Raw genomic sequence first — 20,503 nt, 5'->3', positions numbered from 1 at the left:
CAGGAGTAAAATGTTATAAGAATCTGAAAAGATGCTTGCTGGAAGAGGAAAAGAAGAGAGTCCTAGAGAATAAGAACCCTTTGTCCATTCCTAATCACATACACGACACAGAAGTAATATATGGACTTGGAGGAAACAAAAACAAAAGGGTCAAACAGCAATTTCACCACTCAAGGGAGCTCTTCCAGAGACATAAAAGAGAAGGTTGAAGAAGAAAAAGGAGCTTTAAATATAAAAAAAAAAAGTTATGTCTTTAATTATTTAAGATAGGTTTTCCTATCCTGGTAATTCAGTGTGTTCTTTTCCATAATTAAATGGAATTTAATTTTAATTTTTCCTAATTCATAGCAACATAATATTCTCTGATATGTGTGATTTATACTAACATGACATTTTAACACAATGCATTATTGCAGTTTGATCCCACATAAATAACTGTTAGATTGCCAATGCCATTTGGTTGATAGCAATAGCAAGTGCCAAGTGTCTACATACAAACATTAATTAGGGATAACCCTAATAATTTAGTAAAATGAAAGATTCCTTAGAAAGGTAGCTCATGTTTATCCTATTTAGTAAGAAAACATCAAAATGCAGAAAATAAATAAACAGTCCAAGATATTTCAGTAAGCAAAAATATGGTTACTCACTAGAGTATAAACTTAAAAAATCACTACCTAAACATCTCAGATTATTTACATATTAAATCTAAATTTAAAATGTTTTTATTTCCTCTTGGCATACATTGTATCTAGCTTATTTCTTGATTGTTTTGTGGATCTGCGTTATTCATTTATTTATTTATTTATTTATTTTTTGACTGTCGCCCAGGCTGGGGTGTAGTGGTACAATCATAGCTCACTGCTGCCTGGATCTCCTGGGTGCAAGTGATCTTTCTGCCTCAGTTTCCTGAGTAGCTGGGACTACAGGCACAGGCAACCATGCCTGGCTAATTTTTAAATTTTTTTAATAGAGACAGGTTCTCCTATGCTGGGCAGGCTGGTCAATCATTCTGCCTCGGCTTCCCAAAGCATTGGGATTACAGGTATGAGCCATGACACATAGCCTACTTTCTTTCTTTTTCCAGTTTTTTTTTTTTTTTTTGGAGACAGGGTCTCACTCGGTGGCCCACACTGGGGTGCAATGGCACACTCATGACTCACTGCAGCCTCGGTCTCCCAGGCTCAAGTGATCCTCCCACTACAGACTCTCTAGTAGCAAGGACTACAGGCTTGTGCCACCACTCCTGGCTAACTTTTGTATTTTTTTGTAGAGACAGGGTTTTGCCATGTTGCCCAGGCTGATCTCAAACTCCTGGGCTCAAGCAATCCACCCACCTGGCCTGCCAAAGTGCAGGGATTATAGGTGTTGAGCCCCTGTGCCTGGCCCTAATTTTTTTCTGAGAGTCTCACTCCATCACCCTGGCTGGAGTGCAGTGGCAAGATCTTGGCTCACTGCAACCTCTGCTTCCCGGGTTCAAGTGATTCTCATGCCTCAGCCTCCCTAGTAGCTGGAATTACAGGCGCGCACTACCACGCCCAGCTAATTTTTGTATTTTTAGTAGAGATGGGGTTTCGCCATGTTGGCCAGGCTGGTCTCAAACTCAAGTGACTGGCTTGTTTCAGCCTCCCAAAGTGTTGGGATTACAAGCGTGAGCCACCACATGTGGCCTATATTTTTTTAAATGATTTTTTTTTTTTAGACAGAGTTTTGCTCTTGTTGCCCAGGCTGGAATGCAATAGCCTGAACTCAGCTCACTGCAACCTCCACCTCCTGGCTTCAAGCGATTCTCCTGCCTCAGCCTCCCAACTAGCTGGGATTATAGGCACCTGCCACCATACCTGGCTAAGTTTTCATATTTTTAGTAGAGCCATATGGGGTTTCACCATATTGGCCAGGCTGGTCTTGAACTCCTGACCTCAGGTGATCCACCCGCCTCAGCCTCTCAAAGTGCTGGGATTACAGGTGTGAGCCACCATGCCCGGCCAGTGATTCTTATTTAGTACTGAATTTCCAAAGCCAAAGTTACTATAGTCCTCTATAAGGTTTAGCCAAATAAAAACAAAACAAAACAAAAAAAAACCAAAAAACAGAGGCATTTAGCCTTAAATATTTTACTAAAGGTTAAATATCAGCTGATTATAATACTTATGGATGCATACTTAATTTGCTTTTTAATTGTTAAGATTAAAAACAGCAGGAAAATTTTGAATAGTTAGGTGTTCCATGAAAAACTGTTAGAATTAGCTTAAGTCAGAGAGAGTACAGATATTTCATCTCTGAAATTAATAGTTTAGCCCTGGAGAAGGCCCCCCAATATTTTAAATTACTAAAATTGGCATAATTTGAAAGAAGTTTCTGTTTACTGCTGTAACAGTCAACCCAAACCAACTTTTCTTAAATCAGTGTTACAGATATTAATATACACTTACATACCCCATTGTGATTTCAATATCTAGGTCTTGATTATCAAACACTAAATGAACTATGTTCGTAAGTTTGTTTTTATATAGTTTTAAACATCCTACATATTAACTATTTTCTTTATTTCAGGGAACTCAGATATTACAACTATACATAATTATCAAGTGAAGGTACATTTATACATGAAGGTACTTTTCATTTACAAATATAAAGACAGCAGAAACATATCAGAGCTCATAAACTTGAGTTTTTTAAGTAGTTTACTGTCCTTCTTAATAGTCATTTGGATATTACTTGTATACATTTTATTTTGATAGTTTTTTGTCCAGGTTCACATAGTGACAGATAATCTATTATATTCAGCATTGCATAAATGCAACTGAAGGTAATTCTTAAACTTCTCACTCATTAACTGAATCAATGTTACAAAAACTTAACTAGATAGCAAATATGCATTTTCATTCTTCATACACTATTGGTTAGCTAAAGAATTATCAAATGAAAAATGAATGTCTGATAAACTATGGTTACTTTAATATAATTAAGAGCTTGGCTTGTTTTTTAAGTATTTTCATCTGTGCCAGATGAAAGCTACATCTATCAGTATGTTAACAGGAAAATAAGAAGTCATTTTTCCTAACACTTATGTCTTTTTGGTTTTAGATAGTAAGACTATTTGCATTTGTCAGAATTATCTACCTCAATTAGCCATGGGTACACAGTAACTCTGTACCATTAAGGTACATTTCTGCATTTATCAATTAGGTGAAAAAATCCCCTTTTTAAGAAAAATAATTCAATAACTAACCTTTTTGCCCTCCTAAAAGGGCAGGAGAGTTCTCCTGTGAAGTTCTGTCAGGTTCCTGGGGAGGTACAACCATGGCAAGTGTATGCATTGGCACACGTGGAACCTAAAAAGTCAACTCAGAAAAAAATCATCTCAGACCAAAGAATAAAACAAAGTCCCATAAATGAAACAGACATCCTGTTTTAGGTTATCTTCATATACCACCAAATGCACTTTTGTTTCCTAAAGCTTTTTTTAAAAAAAGCTTTCACCAAACTGTAATTTTTGAGACTACTGATTAGACAGTCAGGCAATCTACAAGTAGTCAATGATTTTAACTAAATGGAAATAACATTACTCCCTTGCTGAATAGAACACCTTGCTGGTTCCAATTATAGCTAGGGGTGCAAGTCACATATTCACTACCCACTAGCCAATTTACCCTTGCTTGAATTCTACATGGATCAAAAGAAAACAAAAATCTAATATAGTTCTTGAATTGGGGTATGCTAGCAGTTTTCAGGATGACTTTGTAGAAAAGAAATTAGGATCTCACCAACTTAATATACTAGTAAAATCTCTATATTTTCTCCATAATTTAAAGTAGGTTTAAAAGTTACTTTAATGAACTTTTAGCGCTTATGTTACCTATACTTTCATGGTTGATAAAAGTCACTATCTCTAGGATAATTAATACTACCTTGGGTGGTACTAAGAAAATGCTTTTTCGGCTGGGCATGTGGCTCATGCCTGTAATTCTAGCACTTTGGGAGGCTGAGGCAGGTGGATCGCCTGAGCTCAGGAGTTTGAGACCACCCTGGGCAACATGGTGAAACTCCATCTCCACCAAAACACAAAAAATTAGCCAGGCATGGTGGCGCACGCCTACAGTCCCAGCTACTTGGGAGATTGAGGCAAGAGAATCGCTTGAGCCTAGGAGGCAGAGGTTGCAGTGAGCCGAGATCGTGCCACTGCACTCCAGCCTGGGCAACACAGCAAGACTCCATCTCAAAAAAGAAAAAAAAAAGAAAAAAAAGAAGAAGCTTTCTCTTGATTCTCTTGTTAAAAAACAAATAAAAAACCCTGAAAAACCTAGTTGTAATAAGATAACAACTTAGAATACTTACGTTTATATTTGATATTAAGTGGTTTTTAAAAACCACTATTTTCAATAAATAAGGCAATAACAAATTTCAGTGTACCTTTAAAGAAAATAAATCCTAAAGAACTTAGAATCATGATTTTTTCAATATGTAACAGAAAATAAAAACAAGTCCATTTTGATTAAAACTGATTTTAAACAAAAACTTCTAATCACATTGAAGAATATTTATGTTAACAAATAAGCTCCATTTTACTTTACCTGAGACTGATCTTGAGAAGGTGGGGTGAGCTGAGATACATCTGTGGTGGGAACTGACAGAACATTATTTGGATAATCCAACAGATAAGAAACTACATTAGTATGGCCACCCTTTGCAGCCTCAATGAGCATTGTTGAACCATCCTGAAAAAGAATTGCCATGCTAATTAATTCTTTATAGTTTCTTAGCAGCTTATATAAAATCAAAACTCATTTAAACAGTATTAAATATTAAGCACTAAGATCAAACATATTTTTATAACTATACATGTTTTATATACATATATGTAAATAATACATGTATAGTTATAAAACACACACATATATAATACATGTATATATATAAACTATATATATACATGTATACATAATATATGTATAGTTATAAAACACACACACATATACATATATGTGTGTGTGGTTTTTTTTAATAGACATGGGGTCTCCTTATGTTGCCCAGACTAGTCTCAAACTCCTGGGCTCAAGTGATCCACCCGCCTCAGTCTTCCAAAGCACTGGGACTATAGGCATGAGCCATCACATACGGCCTGTTTACTTATTTTAAAGTAGACTACCTTGAGTCGATGAGTAGGGTCAGCCCCATGAGCCAAGAGTAGCTCAACAACTGCCAAGTGGCCTCCTGCACATGCCAGCGACACTACTGTATGATCATTATTGGCTGTAGCCCTGTTAACATTGGCACCTTTGAAGAAAAATAAATAGCAACCTCAGCAAAGGTTGAAATCAAGCCAGTTCACAGTTAATATCATTTAAAAATTTTTTGTGAAGTATAATGTAGATACAAAAAAGTATACAAATTATAAGTACATAGTTTGAATTTTTTTCACAAAATGAACACACACCTGTGTAACCAGCACCCAGAGCAAGAAACAGAACATTATCCACATACCAAAAGCCCCATCTTGTGTTCCCTTTCAGTCACTACCCAGCCTCCCAATGGTAATCACTACCCTGACTTCCAAACTGGTTTTAGTTTTTGAACTTTATACGAGTGGAATCATACAATGTACTCTTTTGCGTCTGGCTTCTTTCACTCAATATTATATTTGTGAGATTCATCCACAATGTTGCATGAAGCTGTAGTTCGTTCATTCAATATCACTTTTAAAATGGAAAATCTAGAAGACTAAGATTAATAAATATATACAGGTTAATGTAAGCATCAAATAACACCACCGTATATAACTCAAAATATTTCAAAGACATTTTTGATCTACTAGAAAGTGGCAATATAGCCAGGTCTCAAAGCAGAGAAAACAGATTTTTTTAAGCAATGTTTAAGAGATATATAATTCTTCATATTGTGTATTTTAAGAGTTGGGGGACCTGGATATGAAGAGAAGATAGAATATTATCCAGATATGTTATTTGAAAGGCAGGTTGCTCAATAGCTGTGTATAACATGACCTGAAAAATGTCTAAATGCAAAGCCTTTTTTTAGCTTCTTTTTTGATAAATTTTTTTTTTTTTTTTTTTTTGAGACGGAGTCTGGCTCTGTCGCCCAGGCTGGAGTGCAGTGGCCGGATCTCAGCTCACTGCAAGCTCCGCCTCCTGAGTTTACGCCATTCTCCTGCCTCAGCCTCCCGAGTAGCTGGGCCACCTCGCCCAGCTAGTTTTTTGCATTTTTTAGTAGAGACGAGGTTTCACCGTGTTAGCCAGGATGGTCTCGATCTTCTGACCTCGTGATCCACCCGTCTCGGCCTCCCAAAGTGCTGGGATTACAGGCTTGAGCCACCGCGCCCGGCCAGATAAATTATTTTTGACCCCTGGAAAAAATAACTTTAGTTCAGCTACCTTTAACAATTTCAAAAGATCTCAACTAGAAAGTTAAGACTATAGAATTTCATTCTTCCTTCTTAATTCTACCTATCTTATTTAAGAGAAAAATAAGTCGGTGGGTAAAACTACTACTATCAGTTTGTCTAATTTTCAGAAAATATTCAGCTGAATCTAATCCTAACTTGCATAGAAGTACCTTTTGGAAAAGGTAAAATACAGCAATAAACATCGTGAGATTAGCAACATGAAATTATTTTAGATGACAGGATTATTTTACCTGAAAGGATATAATCAATGTGTTCCTATTCCTGACAAGCCTGATTATATTCTTAGCAGGTTGTTGTTGGGTATGATTAGGTATCCTCTTTAGTAAAGAAGCATAAGAGAACTCCAGAGGTTATCTGTCTATTTCTTTGTGGTTGAGGTAAGCAGCTTTTACAGACTATATTACGTAAAGATACGCGTTACTTGGCAGCAAAAATGCAATATGAAGAAAATAAACCTAGTTTTATCCAATTCAGAAGAAAACAAGTACATTTAAAATGATAAAATCTGGCCAGGTGCGGTGGCTCATGCCTGTAATCCCAGCACTTTAGGGGGCCGAGGCTGGCGGATCCCCTCAGGTCAGGAGTTTGAGACCACCCTGGCCAACCATGGTAAAACCCTGTCTCTACTAAAAATACAAAATTAGCTGAGCATGGTGGTGCATGCCTGTAATCCCAGCTAGTCGGGAGGCTGAGGCAAGAGAATCACTTGAACCCGGGAGATAGAGGTTGCAGTGAGCCATGTTTGTGCCATTGCACTCCAGCCTGGGCAAAAACAGTGAAACTCCTTCTCAAAAAAAATAAAACAAAATGATAAAATCTTACCCTGCATTTTTAATGTTACTACATGTCAGAAATCTATTAAAATATAAATATAAATTTTATCCTAACAACATAACACCACCTGAATGAATCTTCCTTGTATTTTTATCATCCTATCCTAGGATGTTTCATTAGATGCCACAGTATTTCTGACTCTATACAAAGAGTTAGGCTGAACCAAATGAAACTGCTGACATTACCATTTTTGATTCATAACATGACAATTACATATGGTTAAACCTAACATTGGTTCCACAGCATTTTATTTTTCTGCAGTAAACAGTCTTACGCTAATTCTTCATCCAGCAGTTGTAAATTTTTGCCTAAATATAATTCTAATAATAGAATTTCTAAAGAAATATAAAAATTATAATAAATAAGACCCTTACAAACTCAGTTAATTCAACTGTACCACACACAAGTACCACAGTAGCAGACTTCCTCTCTGTCCCCCACCCACATCTCCAGCAGAACAGACTTATCATTAGCTGTTGAATATCCACCTAATCATAGCGGGACATTTTACATTTGGCTTTTCTAAGTTGGGAGCAACCACATGTTGTTTGGTTAATGAAAACTTAAAATTCAAAACTAACAAAGAAAATTCCTGGTAAATAACTCACAAACTCTATGCTTACTAAACAAAATACAACAACAAAAGGCAAGAATATAATACTTTACTATAGGTAAAGTAGCCATAACATAAATTGCAACAGTTTAGGATTTTTTTTCCCATAAACTGTAGCCTCTTGGAAATGATCACTTGCCCTTTCTTTACCTTTGCTAATAAGAAACTGCACAGTGCACAAATGACCAGCTCTTGCAGCTTTCATCAAAGGTGTTCTTCCACCTTCAGATTCATGTTCCTGTTAAAGAAATGGAAAAAATAATCCATCAATGCCAACGGTCTAACCATCTATTTTAAAAACAGTACTGATGAAATGAGAAATAATGAGGATTTAATATACTTACTCAATGTAGATACTTATACCACCTACCTCAATTCCCCCAATACACAGGATTTTCTGTCCACACTAGATAATGTAACTTTCTAAGGGCAAGTTCAGTTTTGCATACCAAGTAATAACCATTAAAGATAATATTAATGTTTTGTTTAGTTCCCAAAGAGAAATCACTGCATTTTTCTAATTCTGAGTTTTAAAAAATGTTTCCTAACTATTTATCTGGACTGTGAAAAACGAACCTCAGTACTGTGCAACAATTAGAAGAATCTTGATCTTATAGCAGAAGCCAATAAAAGCTCTATCAAAGGATGCAAATGATTCCCTGAAGAAAAACACTATGGTATTTTAGGAGTAACGGAAAAATGAAGAAGAAAAATATACCAATGGGTAGAGTTTTTAAGTAGAAATTAAACACTTGAATAGTCAAAGGCAAAAGATACAACTCCTAGAAAGATTGTTCTTTCTAGGAAGTTCGCCAGCAAGAGGAATGAATGATAAACAGTTTTTAATTATGCATGCCTCACATCAAATGCCACTAAAAGGAGCTTGCTTATATGGTAATACTGTCTGTTGGGAGAATTATGAACTCATTAAATTCACCTAAGTATTAAAATGTAGCGTACATACTGCTTCTTCGAAAAGTTCTCTTACCTATCCCCTCTTTCACTATGTATGCAAACATGAATTTCTGTTGTTCTGGTTCTCTTTTGTTACTATGAAAAAACTGATAAAGACTGGTGATTAAAGCTTTATTTCAGCTATATTCTTCTAATTAACTCTGAAAATCCTATAATTACCACATGATCAATTTAAAATAGGTGCTCTCCCAACAGAATACAATTTAGTCTATTTACATTTTAACTATCCTGCTCTACAACTCAGACAAAATAATAAGAAATGAGTAGACTGTCAACCCAACGGAGACCTCACAGAAAATGATAGGAATTCCTCCCTTAAATAGGTTTAAAAAAAAAATCTTGGCCGGGCGCGGTGGCTCAAGCCTGTAATCCCAGCACTTTGGGAGGCCGAGACGGGCGGATCACGAGGTCAGGAGATCGAGACCATCCTGGCTAACACGGTGAAACCCCGTCTCTACTAAAAATACAAAAACTAGCCGGGCGAGGTGGCGGGCGCCTGTAGTCCCAGCTACTCCGGAGGCTGAGGCAGTAGAATGGCGTAAACCCGGGAGGCGGAGCTTGCAGTGAGCTGAGATCTGGCCACTGCACTCCAGTCCGGGCGACAGAGCGAGACTCCGCCTCAAAAAAAAAAAAAAAAATCTTGATAGTGTAGTATCACTCAATCTACTAAAAAAACTACTTTATGTTTTGGCTTTTTAATTGTTATACATGTTAATTAAATAAGAATCTTTTAATTCTAGTTTACGGAAAAATGAATAACTACAGATAATGCCAAAATAATTTGGCTTTAGAATAGATCTTGAACTCACATTCAAACTTAGGTAAATCTAACATTCTGGCAATTTACTTCAAATAAAACTGAATATATATCACAAAGACCTTACTCGGAAAGACCTAGAAAGTTGTTTGTCCAGGTTTTCTATCCAACTTATTTCTGAACTATCATTACAATCAACCACATCCTGGAAATAAATTGCCCATTTAGCAACTTGTTTTTTCCCTTCCTGCCTCACAACTTTTTCGCACATACTGGTCTCTCTTCTCTTCAATGCTTTCCCTCCACTAACTCATTTTCATCCTTTACATCTCAAGTCAAGTGTTATTTCCTCAAGGAAGACCTCCCTGAACTTCCTGACTAAATCACTCTTCCTATTATGGACATACATCTCTATGAACCTCTCCTTCATCAACTACAATCGTATTTTAGTCTGTGTAAGTATTTTATTTAGCTAACCTGTCTCCTCCACTAAACGATAAGCTCCATGAGAACAATGATCTTGTCTTTTTTTGCTCGCCACTGTACACATAATGCTTAAACGATTGAGTGACTAAAAATTGTTTAATCATGCAGGAAACTAAGCATAACTGAACTCTCAAATCATCCCTCTCATAGCATTGAGGTTTGAAGTTTTTATTATTTTGTACTAGGTAAATAAGAGAAAGGAAAGTCAACTAAACAAGAAACTAAGAGCAGTAGTTAAACCTGAGAGTAAGATACTGATTATCTGCAACTGATATGTTATTATTAGAACATAGTTGGGCAATATTAATGTCTCTTATCCTTTCTTTACCCTTTTCTCTTTCTTATTTCTTAAGCCTGGCGGCGATCAACATAATTAGGTCATATCAACATAATTAGGTCCCGTGAGTAATGGCAAAGACAAATGATTTCAAAGCTTTCAGCCCTGATTTAGAATAAACTTTAAAAAATAACTGTTTGGCCGGGCGCAGTGGCTCAAGCCTGTAATCCCAGCACTTTGGGAGGCCGAGACGGGCGGATCACGAGGTCATGAGATCGAGACCATCCTGGCTAACACGGTGAAACCCTGTCTCTATTAAAAAATACAAAAAACTAGCTGGGCGAGGTGGCGGGCGCCTGTAGTCCCAGCTACTTGGGAGGCTGAGGCAGGAGAATGGCGTAAAGCCAGGAGGCGGAGCTTGCAGTGAGCTAAGATGGAGCCACTGCACTCCAGCCTGGGCGACAGGGTGAGATTCTGTCTCAAAAACAAACAAACAAATAAATAAATAAATAAATAGTAACTGTTAATTCTGTATATTTAAAATATTACCATAGTTGTTAAAAGACACGAAATCAGAAAGTACAGTCCCAATATCCTCACACCAAGTTTCAAAATTCAACATATTAATATAATTCCTGAAATAAAAGGGGTGAAAAGCTACCTATTTTATTTTCCTCTCTATAAATATACATTCATTCCTTTAGTTTTGAATAACATAATCACATTTGAAAAAAGTTGATAAAACAATGCCACTAGTCTATATTTACAACATTTTGTGTCTTAAAATGAATAATGTATATCCCACAACACACAATATTTGCCCCAAAATATCTGACTACTAAATCCTTCTTTTAAAATGGGAATCAGGCTACTCTGGGCACACTCCCTAAGGGTTAGCCCTGCTCTGCAAGAAGCAGAAAAAAAAAAAAATTATAATATATCTATATATGTATATATGGAATATTCCCATTATATACATATGTATATGTATAAGAATAGATTCCCGTTATATACATACATTATACATATATATTACTATTATTGGTCCCCATTGTACACATACATATATAATATATATTCCCATTGATTCCCATTATATACATACACATATGCATATATATACAAGTACATATACGTATATATACATATGTATGTATATAATGGGAATATACATGTATAATAGGAATGCATATATATAATGGGAACACACGTATATAATGGGAATCAATAATGGGAATATATATGTACAATGTACATATATACATATATGTGTGTATATCATGGGAAACAATGTACATATGTATACAATGGGAATCAAATTTGTATACATCGTACTATTTATGAACATTGGATTTAGTCATATAGCCACTATTTGTTCAATACTAATAACATTTTAGGATACAAATTGTTTCTGATTTTTTTCCCTTTATAAACACAGAAAATTATTTTCCAAGGCTACAAACTTAAATATCGTACAATTTAACGTTTCTTTTTCTGTTCTTGAGAACAGCTAGAATAATATAGAAAGTATCTATTTCGGCTGGGCACGGTGGCTCATGCCTGTAATCCCAGCAGTTTGGGAGGCTGAGGCAGGCGGATCACGAGGTCAGGAGATCGAGACCATCCTGGCTAACACATTGAAACCCCATCTCTATTAAAAATACAAAAAAAACAAAAACAAAAACAAAAACAAAATTAGTCGGGTGTGGTGGCAGGTGCCTCTTGTCCCAACTAATCGGGAGGCTGAGGCGGGAGAATGGCGTGAACCCAGGAGGCGGAGCTTGCAGTGAGCCAAGATCACACCACTGCACTCCGGCCTGGGCAACAGAGCAAGACTCCATCAAAAAGAAAGAAAACAAAGGGGGAGGGAGAGGGGGAGGGGGAAAGGGAGGAGAGGTGTCCAGCCGGGCACGGTGGTTCATGCCTTTAATCCCAGCACTTTAGGAGGCTGAGGCAGGTGGATCACCTGAGGTCGAGAGTTTGAGACCAGCCTGACCAACATGGAGAAACCCCATCTCTACTAAAAATACAAAATTAGCTGGGCAAGGTGGTGCATGCCTGTAATCCCAGCTACTCGGGAGGCTGAGGCAGGAGAATCGTTCGAACCTTGGAGGTGAATGTTGTGGTGAGCAAAAATTGCGCCATTACACTCCAGCCTGGGCAACAAGAGCGGAACTCTGTCTCAAAAACAAAACAAACAAAAAACAAAAAACCCTGAACATTTGGTAAAATTCAGCCATAAATCCATTTGAACCTCTTACCTTCTATAGATGAGTAATTTTAAACTACTGATTCAATTTGTAACACATGGTTTCCTATTCTAGAGTCAATTTTGATAATTTATATATTTCTAGCAAAAATTAGTATTCATTTCATCTGAGCATTCACATTTATTGACTGAATTTTAAAGATCTCATAATTATAATTCACTTTTAAGTTTATTGTTATCTGTGCCTTTTCCCCTAAAAAAAATAAATAAAAATAAATAAATAAATAAATAAATAAAAAGCCTGGCTTGTTTTATCTGTTTTGGTAATCTTTTTTTAAAAACTAGCTTTTAATTTCACTCTTCATCCCTATATTTTCTTTTGTATCTCTTTTTGAAATTATTTTCTATTGTGTTAACTTTTGCTTTTATATTTTTTTCCCTAGATTTGGGCAACACCTCATTCTATACCATAGAATATCATGTACCATAGAATACCATATATGATAGAATGATGTGTTCTCCTGCTTTTATTATTTTCTTCTTCCTTTGTGCTGTTGTTTTAAAATTTATTTTCATCTTTAATATACTGATATACAGAACTACAATTTTCCTTCTAAGGACAACTTCAGGTATGTTCTCCCTTCTCAAGTTTTGGTGTGCACTGGTAACTCAGTTTCTACCGTGTAATTTTTAATGGTATTGCCTCTTAACCCCATGAATTTTGTAAAAGTATTTTCCTGGCTGGGCATGGTGGCTCACGCCTGTAATCCCAGCACTTTGGGAGGCCAAGGTGGGTGAATCACAAGGTCAGGAGTTCAAGACCAGCCTGGCCAACGTGGTGAAACCCCATCTCTACTAAAAATACAAAAATTACCCAGGCGTGGTGACAGGTGCCTGTAGTCCCAGCTACTTGGGAGGCTGAGGCAGAATTGCTTGAATCCGGTGGGTGGAGGTTGCAGTGAGCTAAGATCACGCCACTGCACTCCAGCCAGGGTGACACAGCAAGACTCTGTCTCAAAAAAGAAAAAAAGTATTTTCCTTCAATTTCTAAATGTATGGAATTAAATAAGACTTTATTGTTGATGTGTAATTTCAAGGCAAGAGGAATCAGAGAATATAGTCCACATGATGAAGATTCAGGAGTTTCTTCCGACTTCTCTGTAGCCTAAAACATGGACAATTTCTATAAATATTCCATGTATTACAAGAGAATACAATTTACTGGAAACAGAATGCTAGCTTTCTGTAAGATAAAAAATTGTTTGATTTTTAACAACCATTTTATCTGTTTGATTCACCAGTTTCATTGAGAAGTGTGTGAAAAAAAATCCTACCACTACAAATGCAGATCTGACCATTTCTCTTGCAATTTTGCAGTTTTATATTTTATTTGGATGGTAGATTGTTAGTTACTGATTGGTAATTATTTTCTCAGTTGGAGGAGTATTCATTTCTAAAAATGCTTTTGGCTTAAAATTCCATTTTGTCTGATATTAATATTGCTTTACATAATTTTTTCCCATCACTGTCAAGCTTTCCTCATTTTGCTTTAGGTTTGTCTCCTGCAAACAGCATTTGCTACATTTTGATTCTGACTCTAATTCAGAAGTCTCTGCCCTTTAACAGTCGAATTTAATAGCTTTATATTTGTTCTGATTACTATTCTATTTTTCTTTAAAAAAAGCTTTATTCAGTACCTTCTCCTCCTGAACAACAAAAGACTCTAGCGTGGCTTTTAAACTCTCTAACACATCCTTCTGAATTTCCTGCTATTGTTTTCTAGAATTTTAGTACTACTTTGGTTTTAAACATTAAAATTTAGGTTTTTAAACTCAAACATTTGTAATTATAATGTTTTATCAATTTCATTGCTTACCATAGTTTCTTGTATTCCATGCCTTCCTCCAAGACTCACTTTTCTTCTTATTGATGTATATATCTTTTAGTACTTCTTTTGTCAAGGGTCTAATGATGGTAAACTCATTTATTCTTTGTAGATTTGAAAATACGTTTATTTTCCTTCTCTAGAATGGTACTTAAGTACAAAATTCTGTATTGTATTATTTTATCTTGGCATTTTGAGGATATTACTTCCCATCATCTTCTGTAATTTATTATTGCTGATGAGAATGTCAAAACTTTGATGGTTGTTCTTTTGTAGGTAATGTGTTTTTTTCCTCTGATAGCTTTTAAGACATTTTTCATTATCCTTAAAGTTCCACAGTTTCATCTGTTCTGCTTAGTGACGGATATGATTCTTCAGTCAAGGATTCATGTCTAGCTACAATGCTAGAAAATTCTCCACTACTCTCTTCAAACATTTCCTCTCCCCTCCATTTCTATCCTCTCCTTCAGGAACTTCTAGTAGATACATGGTGGAGCTTCTAATCTATTCTCTTGGTCTCAATTTCTTTTTCATATTTTCTATCTTTATTATATTTTATATTTTATTGTATTATTTCTTGTTTTATCCCTCATTTATTCACTAACGTATTCAACTGTGTCTAATATGCTGTCTTACCCTATATATTGAGGTTACCCCCCAAAACTTTTACTTTATTTTATATACAGCAGTTCTTAATACGTAATTATCAGCTTTTGCTTTATTACTTCACACTGTTTTATGGTTACTGGTCATAGTTTAAAATAAACATGTTTAAAATTCTCAAGATTAAAGTTTATTTCAATTTCCTTGAGTGTATTATAATTTCTTTTTGTTTGTTTACATTTTGACTATCTTTCTTGATAAAGATTTGCTCTCCAACTTTATAATTTTTTTATTTGAGGAAACTCATTTTGATGGGAGGTGTTTTGTTATAGTTTCTTTTCCATCCACAGATGTACTCCTTCTTATCAGATGTTTTGGAAGTTGCCTCAGTCTGGCTCTTGGAGTTCATTTCAGAAGTAGATATTTTGCTGGACACCTAAGGTTCTTGTCTCATAGAGGTATTTCACTTCTGTTTCCTAAATCAAGAATGTTGTCCTCCAAGTTTTTAGTCACACAGTTGTCTCTGCTTCTTCCCTCTACTAATGACAATTTGCTAATTTCTTCCCCCTGGCCTTTTTTTTGTAGTTTTTTTGGGTTTGTGTTTTTACATATAACCTGGATGTGACAACTTGCTAATTTCTAACCATAACCCTAGATAGTTGCTCCAAGTTTTTTTTAATCCATTTTGGTTCACAGGTAGGGCAATAAGATCCCAGTTCCTTGCTTTATTCAAGTAGACTAGATCTACTGATGTACTACATGTGAAATGCATTCACTCCCTATTCCTCTGTACATGCTGAAATCTCAGCCCCATTGTGTATTTTTTTAGCCCTTAATTCTCCTTGGGACTACAGCTTAAACTGTGGATCCATGCTTCATTTCTAGTCCATGGAGATCTTTAATCTTGTTGTTTTGGGGCACAACTACATATTTTTAGATTCATTTTTCTATATACTAATAATGACTTTACCTTCTTGACTGGAAGTCATTTGTACTTATATTTAAACAAGCTGGAGAGAGCTGAAAAGAACTCATTCAATACACAATAACATATAAAGAGAGAACTTGGCTTTAAAAGAAATGTATTAGGAGTTTTGTGTATTCCATAGGCAGTTTTAGATTTTTAAGAAATTGACAAAAATTTCCTAGTTTTAAGTAGTAAAGTTAAAAATATGTATATATGGCTGGGTTCGGTGGCTCACGCCTGTAATTCCAGCACTGTGGTGGGCCAAGGCGGGCGGATCATGAGGTCAGGAGATGGAGAACATCCTGGCTAAAATGGTGAAACCCCGTCTCTACTAAAAATCCAAAAAATTAGCCGGGCGTGGTGGCGGGTGCCTGTAGTCCCAGCTACTTGGGAGGCTGAGGCAGGAGAATGGTGTGAACCCGGGAGGCAGAGCTTGAAGTGAGCTGAAATGCTGAGATTGTGCCACTGCACTCCAGCCTGGGCAACAGTGAGAGACTCCGTCTCAAAAAAAAAAAAAAAAAAAAAGTTTATCTGCTATTCCTTAATAAAAAAGTTAAAAAGTGGAAGGTAAGGTCACATTTAAAGTTTATTAAGGTAAGGTCATTACTAACAGTTGAAATGCATTGATAAGTGGATTACTAGAGCTCATAAGCTCCCTAAAAATATACCCATAAAAAATACACTACAAGTCTGGGCAAGATAGCAAGACTTTGTCTCTGAAAAAAATTTAAAAATTAGCCAGGCATTGTGGTGCATACCTGTAGTCCTAGCTACTCAGGAGGCTGAGGCAGGGGGATGCCATGAGCCCAGGAGTTCAGAGCTGCAGTGAGCCATAATCACACTATTGTACTCTACATTGAGCAACAAAGTGAGACCATCTCCAAAAAAAAAATTGGTTCTGATGAATGAGCACTATAAGAAAAAATGTGGAATTTTTTTTCTATTTGGCTTTAGATAACAAAATTTTATTTTAAATTAAGTTTATTTTATTTAAAATAAGTTAATTTCCCTTAAAAAAAAAAAATCACAGCCACAGGGCACCCAAGACATATTTAAGAATTGTAACTATACCACAGAGGCAATGTCTTTTGGAGTTGGAGGAAGGACATTCTCTAAGGAGAAAGACCAAAATCACAGAGAAAGGGAGGGAGATTGTTTGATACTGCATGTACTAGAGGATTCCAACATTCTTCCATGGGGAGTATGTTCTTTCAACCCACCACTGTATATTAATCATTACTAGTGATCTACTATTACTGATTGGATTCATATCCCTCAGGAGAACTGATATGGCAAAAAGAGGCACTGGTCCTAAGGCTTGTGTTTAGCACATATTTTCTAAAAATCACAAGTAACAGAGAGAAAAACCAAGTTTATTCAATTTGGATGGAGGAAAAATGATCGATTATAAAGCAAAGATGGAAAAAGTAAAGAACTCAACAATGATGCAGAATAATCTGTATGGCCTCTACCAATGTCTCAAAGTGTAAGATATGGAGAACTTGTCATCAGAATCTCCTGAAATATTAGTACAAATGCAGACCCCACTATTTCAGATCTATGGAATCTGAACCTGTAAACGTGGGGCTGCAAAACTCATTTTTTAAAAAATCCTAAGTTTTGAGACTTGCAACTAGAGAGAAAGGTTTACAATTACATTTCCTCTAACAAATCCAGGGAAAAAGAATTACTCTGATCTGAAATAACACTCAGCTTTACATTCTTGATAGGAGCCTGCAATATCATACAAACTGAGTAGAAGCTCACATGTTCACACCACATTTTGTGAAATAAACTTACTTACTTCAAAACAGAATGAATATACCCAGCCGGGACAGTACAGTGAAACCTCATCTCTATAAAAATAAAAAAAATTAGTTGCGCATGGTGGTGCACGCCTCTAGTCCCAGCTACTCAGGGGGCTGAGGCAGGAAAATCACTTGAGCCTGGGATGGGAAGGTTGCAGTGAGCCGAGAGCATGCCACTGCATTCCAACACAGTGAGACCCTGTCTCAAAAAAAACAAAAAACAAAAAAGAAATTTTAAAAAATCTAAACAATAAATAAAACAGCTTCTCATTTAACAAGCAAATGATGAAGACACCTAATAAACATCGTGGTTTTTTTTTTTTTTTTTTTGAGACGGAGTCTTGCTCTGTCGCCCAGGCTGGAGTGCAGTGGCGGGATCTCAACTCACTGCAACCTCCGCCTCCCTTTACGCCATTCTCCTGCCTCAGCCTCCCAAGTACCTGGGACTACAGGCGCACGCCACCTCACCTGGCTAGTTTTTTGTATTTTTTAGTAGAGACAGGGTTTCACCGGGTTAGCCAGGATGGTCTCGCTCTCCTGACCTCATGATCTGCCCGTCTCGACCTCCCAAATTGCTGGGATTACAGGCTTGAGCCACCGCGCCCGGCCAGGCATCATGATTAAGAGAGGTTTAGAATTAAGAAACTTAGGCCGGGCGCAGTGACTCATGCCTGTAATCCCAGCACTTTAGGAGGCTGAGGCAGGTAGATCACAAGGTCAAGAGTTCGAGACCAGCCTGGCCAACATGGTGAAACCCTGTCTCTACCAAAGATACAAAAAATTAGGTGGACGTGGTGGTGCGCGCCTGTAATCCCAGCTACTCGGGAGGCAGGGGCAGGATAATCACTTGAACCTGGGAGGAAGAGGCTGCAGTGAGCCAAGATTGCGGTGCTATTGCACTCCAGCCTGGGCAACAGGGCAAGATGGTCTCAAAAAAAAAAAAAAGAAACTTAGATGGCCTAAGTTATTTGTGATCTAATCACAATTCATTCCTAATTTTAAAATTAAAACCTACTCCTGATTTTAAATAAATTTCTTTGGATTATAATGGATATTAAATTTATTTGCCTTTTAAAACCACTGGGCACAAATTCACACATTTTTTCAAAAGAAATATTTCTTATGAAAAAATATTCACCTTAAAAACCAATTTCAGAATAATAGGAGACAGTTTTAAGAAGAAAATTTTAAACTTCTAGTTTACAGAAATTAGGGCATAAACTATATAGTAAATGTTTTGCTAAACTAATTGTCTATTTGAGGATTATTTTGAAAACAATCCAATGTATTAATATCACTCTGAGTTTCAGATTTTTGATAAACAAAGTTGAATGCAAAGGACTTTATTACTGAGACTTTCTCTCCATGGTATACTAACTCTCCCAATAAAGGAATATGTACAAGAACTATCTGAATAAGAAAATCTATTTTCGCCTAAGAGATTTTTTTAGGAATATCACTGAGAAAGAAGACTAAGGAAACAAACTACCAGTAGTGCAAATCTCTTTTTATTGGGACTTCATAATCTTTTTCAATTGAAGAGGATTTCCTTTGTCACCCAGCAGGGTCCTGGAACTTCTTGGCTGGAATTCAGATATCCAGAGTTCTGGTTACCTACAACATCTATTCTTTACGTAGTAGCTTACAAGCATCAAAGGCCACCCTCACCTGATGCTTGGCCGGATCTATGCCCTCCAAAATAGTCTTCATGTCCTCCTGCTTGTCCTGCGAAAGGAAAAAGAAGAACTCACGGATCTTATTCCAAAAACGAAAATCACATTTGGCCATGAAGACCTTGTGACCGATACTTCAGATGCTGGGCTTTGTTAACTCAGGATCTTCAACTAAAAAGATTCTCATCTGTAGAGACTGTAATGTCAAGAGCAGAGTATAAATTTTTTAAGGGGGTGTTATTACGGGTTTTTACCAATAAAACTTCAATATAAACCTTAATATATGTAGAAATATTTCTGCAAAATTATTTAAATTCATGCCTTTGTCTCAAAATACAACTAAAGCCACAAAAAAAGAGCAACATTTAAAAACATCTAACCAAAGAAAATAATGAAATCAAGAGATCTGGGCATATCAGAAGTCGGGAGGATGGAGGAAAATACTGTAAGATAAATAGTTACATAGCTTTTTCCCTCATTATAAATGTACTTAGGGCTTACACTTTTCAAATAAAACAAGAACCTTCAAAGAACTCGAGAAATGGAATGTTTGTATTTTCTCTAGATATAGACTCTTAACAGAGATAAACTATCTAAAGGTGAGACAGGGATACAACTTAGGAAACCACAATAAGCTTTTCAGTCATTGACCAGAGTCAACTGAATCTCCAAATAAAAGAAATGTGGCCTAGAGAAGACTTCACTCTGTTACTCCAATTTCCTACCTACGTGATGTGCTTACCCTAAGAAAGTGCATGCTCTTATGGTATAGATTCAGCAAGACAGTATCCTGAGACAACTATATGATTTTAAGAAGCTAATTGTTAAGGCTCACTTCCTCTTCCCTGCTACCCTACCCCATATTTCAATAAATAGCAAGTCCCATTAATATACGAATAATAAGCACAGAGTATCCAACATGGAACCTATCAAGAAGTTCCTACAAAACAAAAAATAAAATTTCAGTCAAATATTCCCCATTACTTTCAAATAAA

At 36.3% G+C, this 20,503-nt stretch overlaps 1 protein-coding gene across 1 annotated transcript in view; it reads right to left on the bottom strand.

Moving 5' to 3' along the window:
• The window catches only part of LOC105510137 (ankyrin repeat and KH domain-containing protein 1), a 75,183-nt gene extending 55,629 nt beyond the window's left edge, over nt 1-19,554 (bottom strand). Inside the window, exons 1-5 of the mRNA XM_011939769.1 lie at nt 19,504-19,554; nt 8,019-8,106; nt 5,150-5,277; nt 4,575-4,718; nt 3,233-3,335 (exon numbers count right to left, since the gene is read on the bottom strand). Of these exons, the coding sequence (XP_011795159.1) occupies nt 3,233-3,335; nt 4,575-4,718; nt 5,150-5,277; nt 8,019-8,106; nt 19,504-19,545 (505 nt within the window). The 5' untranslated portion in view covers nt 19,546-19,554. The remainder of the gene's footprint in view (nt 1-3,232; nt 3,336-4,574; nt 4,719-5,149; nt 5,278-8,018; nt 8,107-19,503) is intronic.
• Nucleotides 19,555-20,503: the final 949 nt, after the last annotated feature.

The sequence above is a fragment of the Colobus angolensis genome, unplaced genomic scaffold (genome assembly GCF_000951035.1).
Source record: "Colobus angolensis palliatus isolate OR3802 unplaced genomic scaffold, Cang.pa_1.0 Scaffold183, whole genome shotgun sequence".
NCBI lineage: Eukaryota > Metazoa > Chordata > Mammalia > Primates > Cercopithecidae > Colobus > Colobus angolensis.
This window is presented reverse-complemented; position numbering and strand designations above follow the sequence as displayed.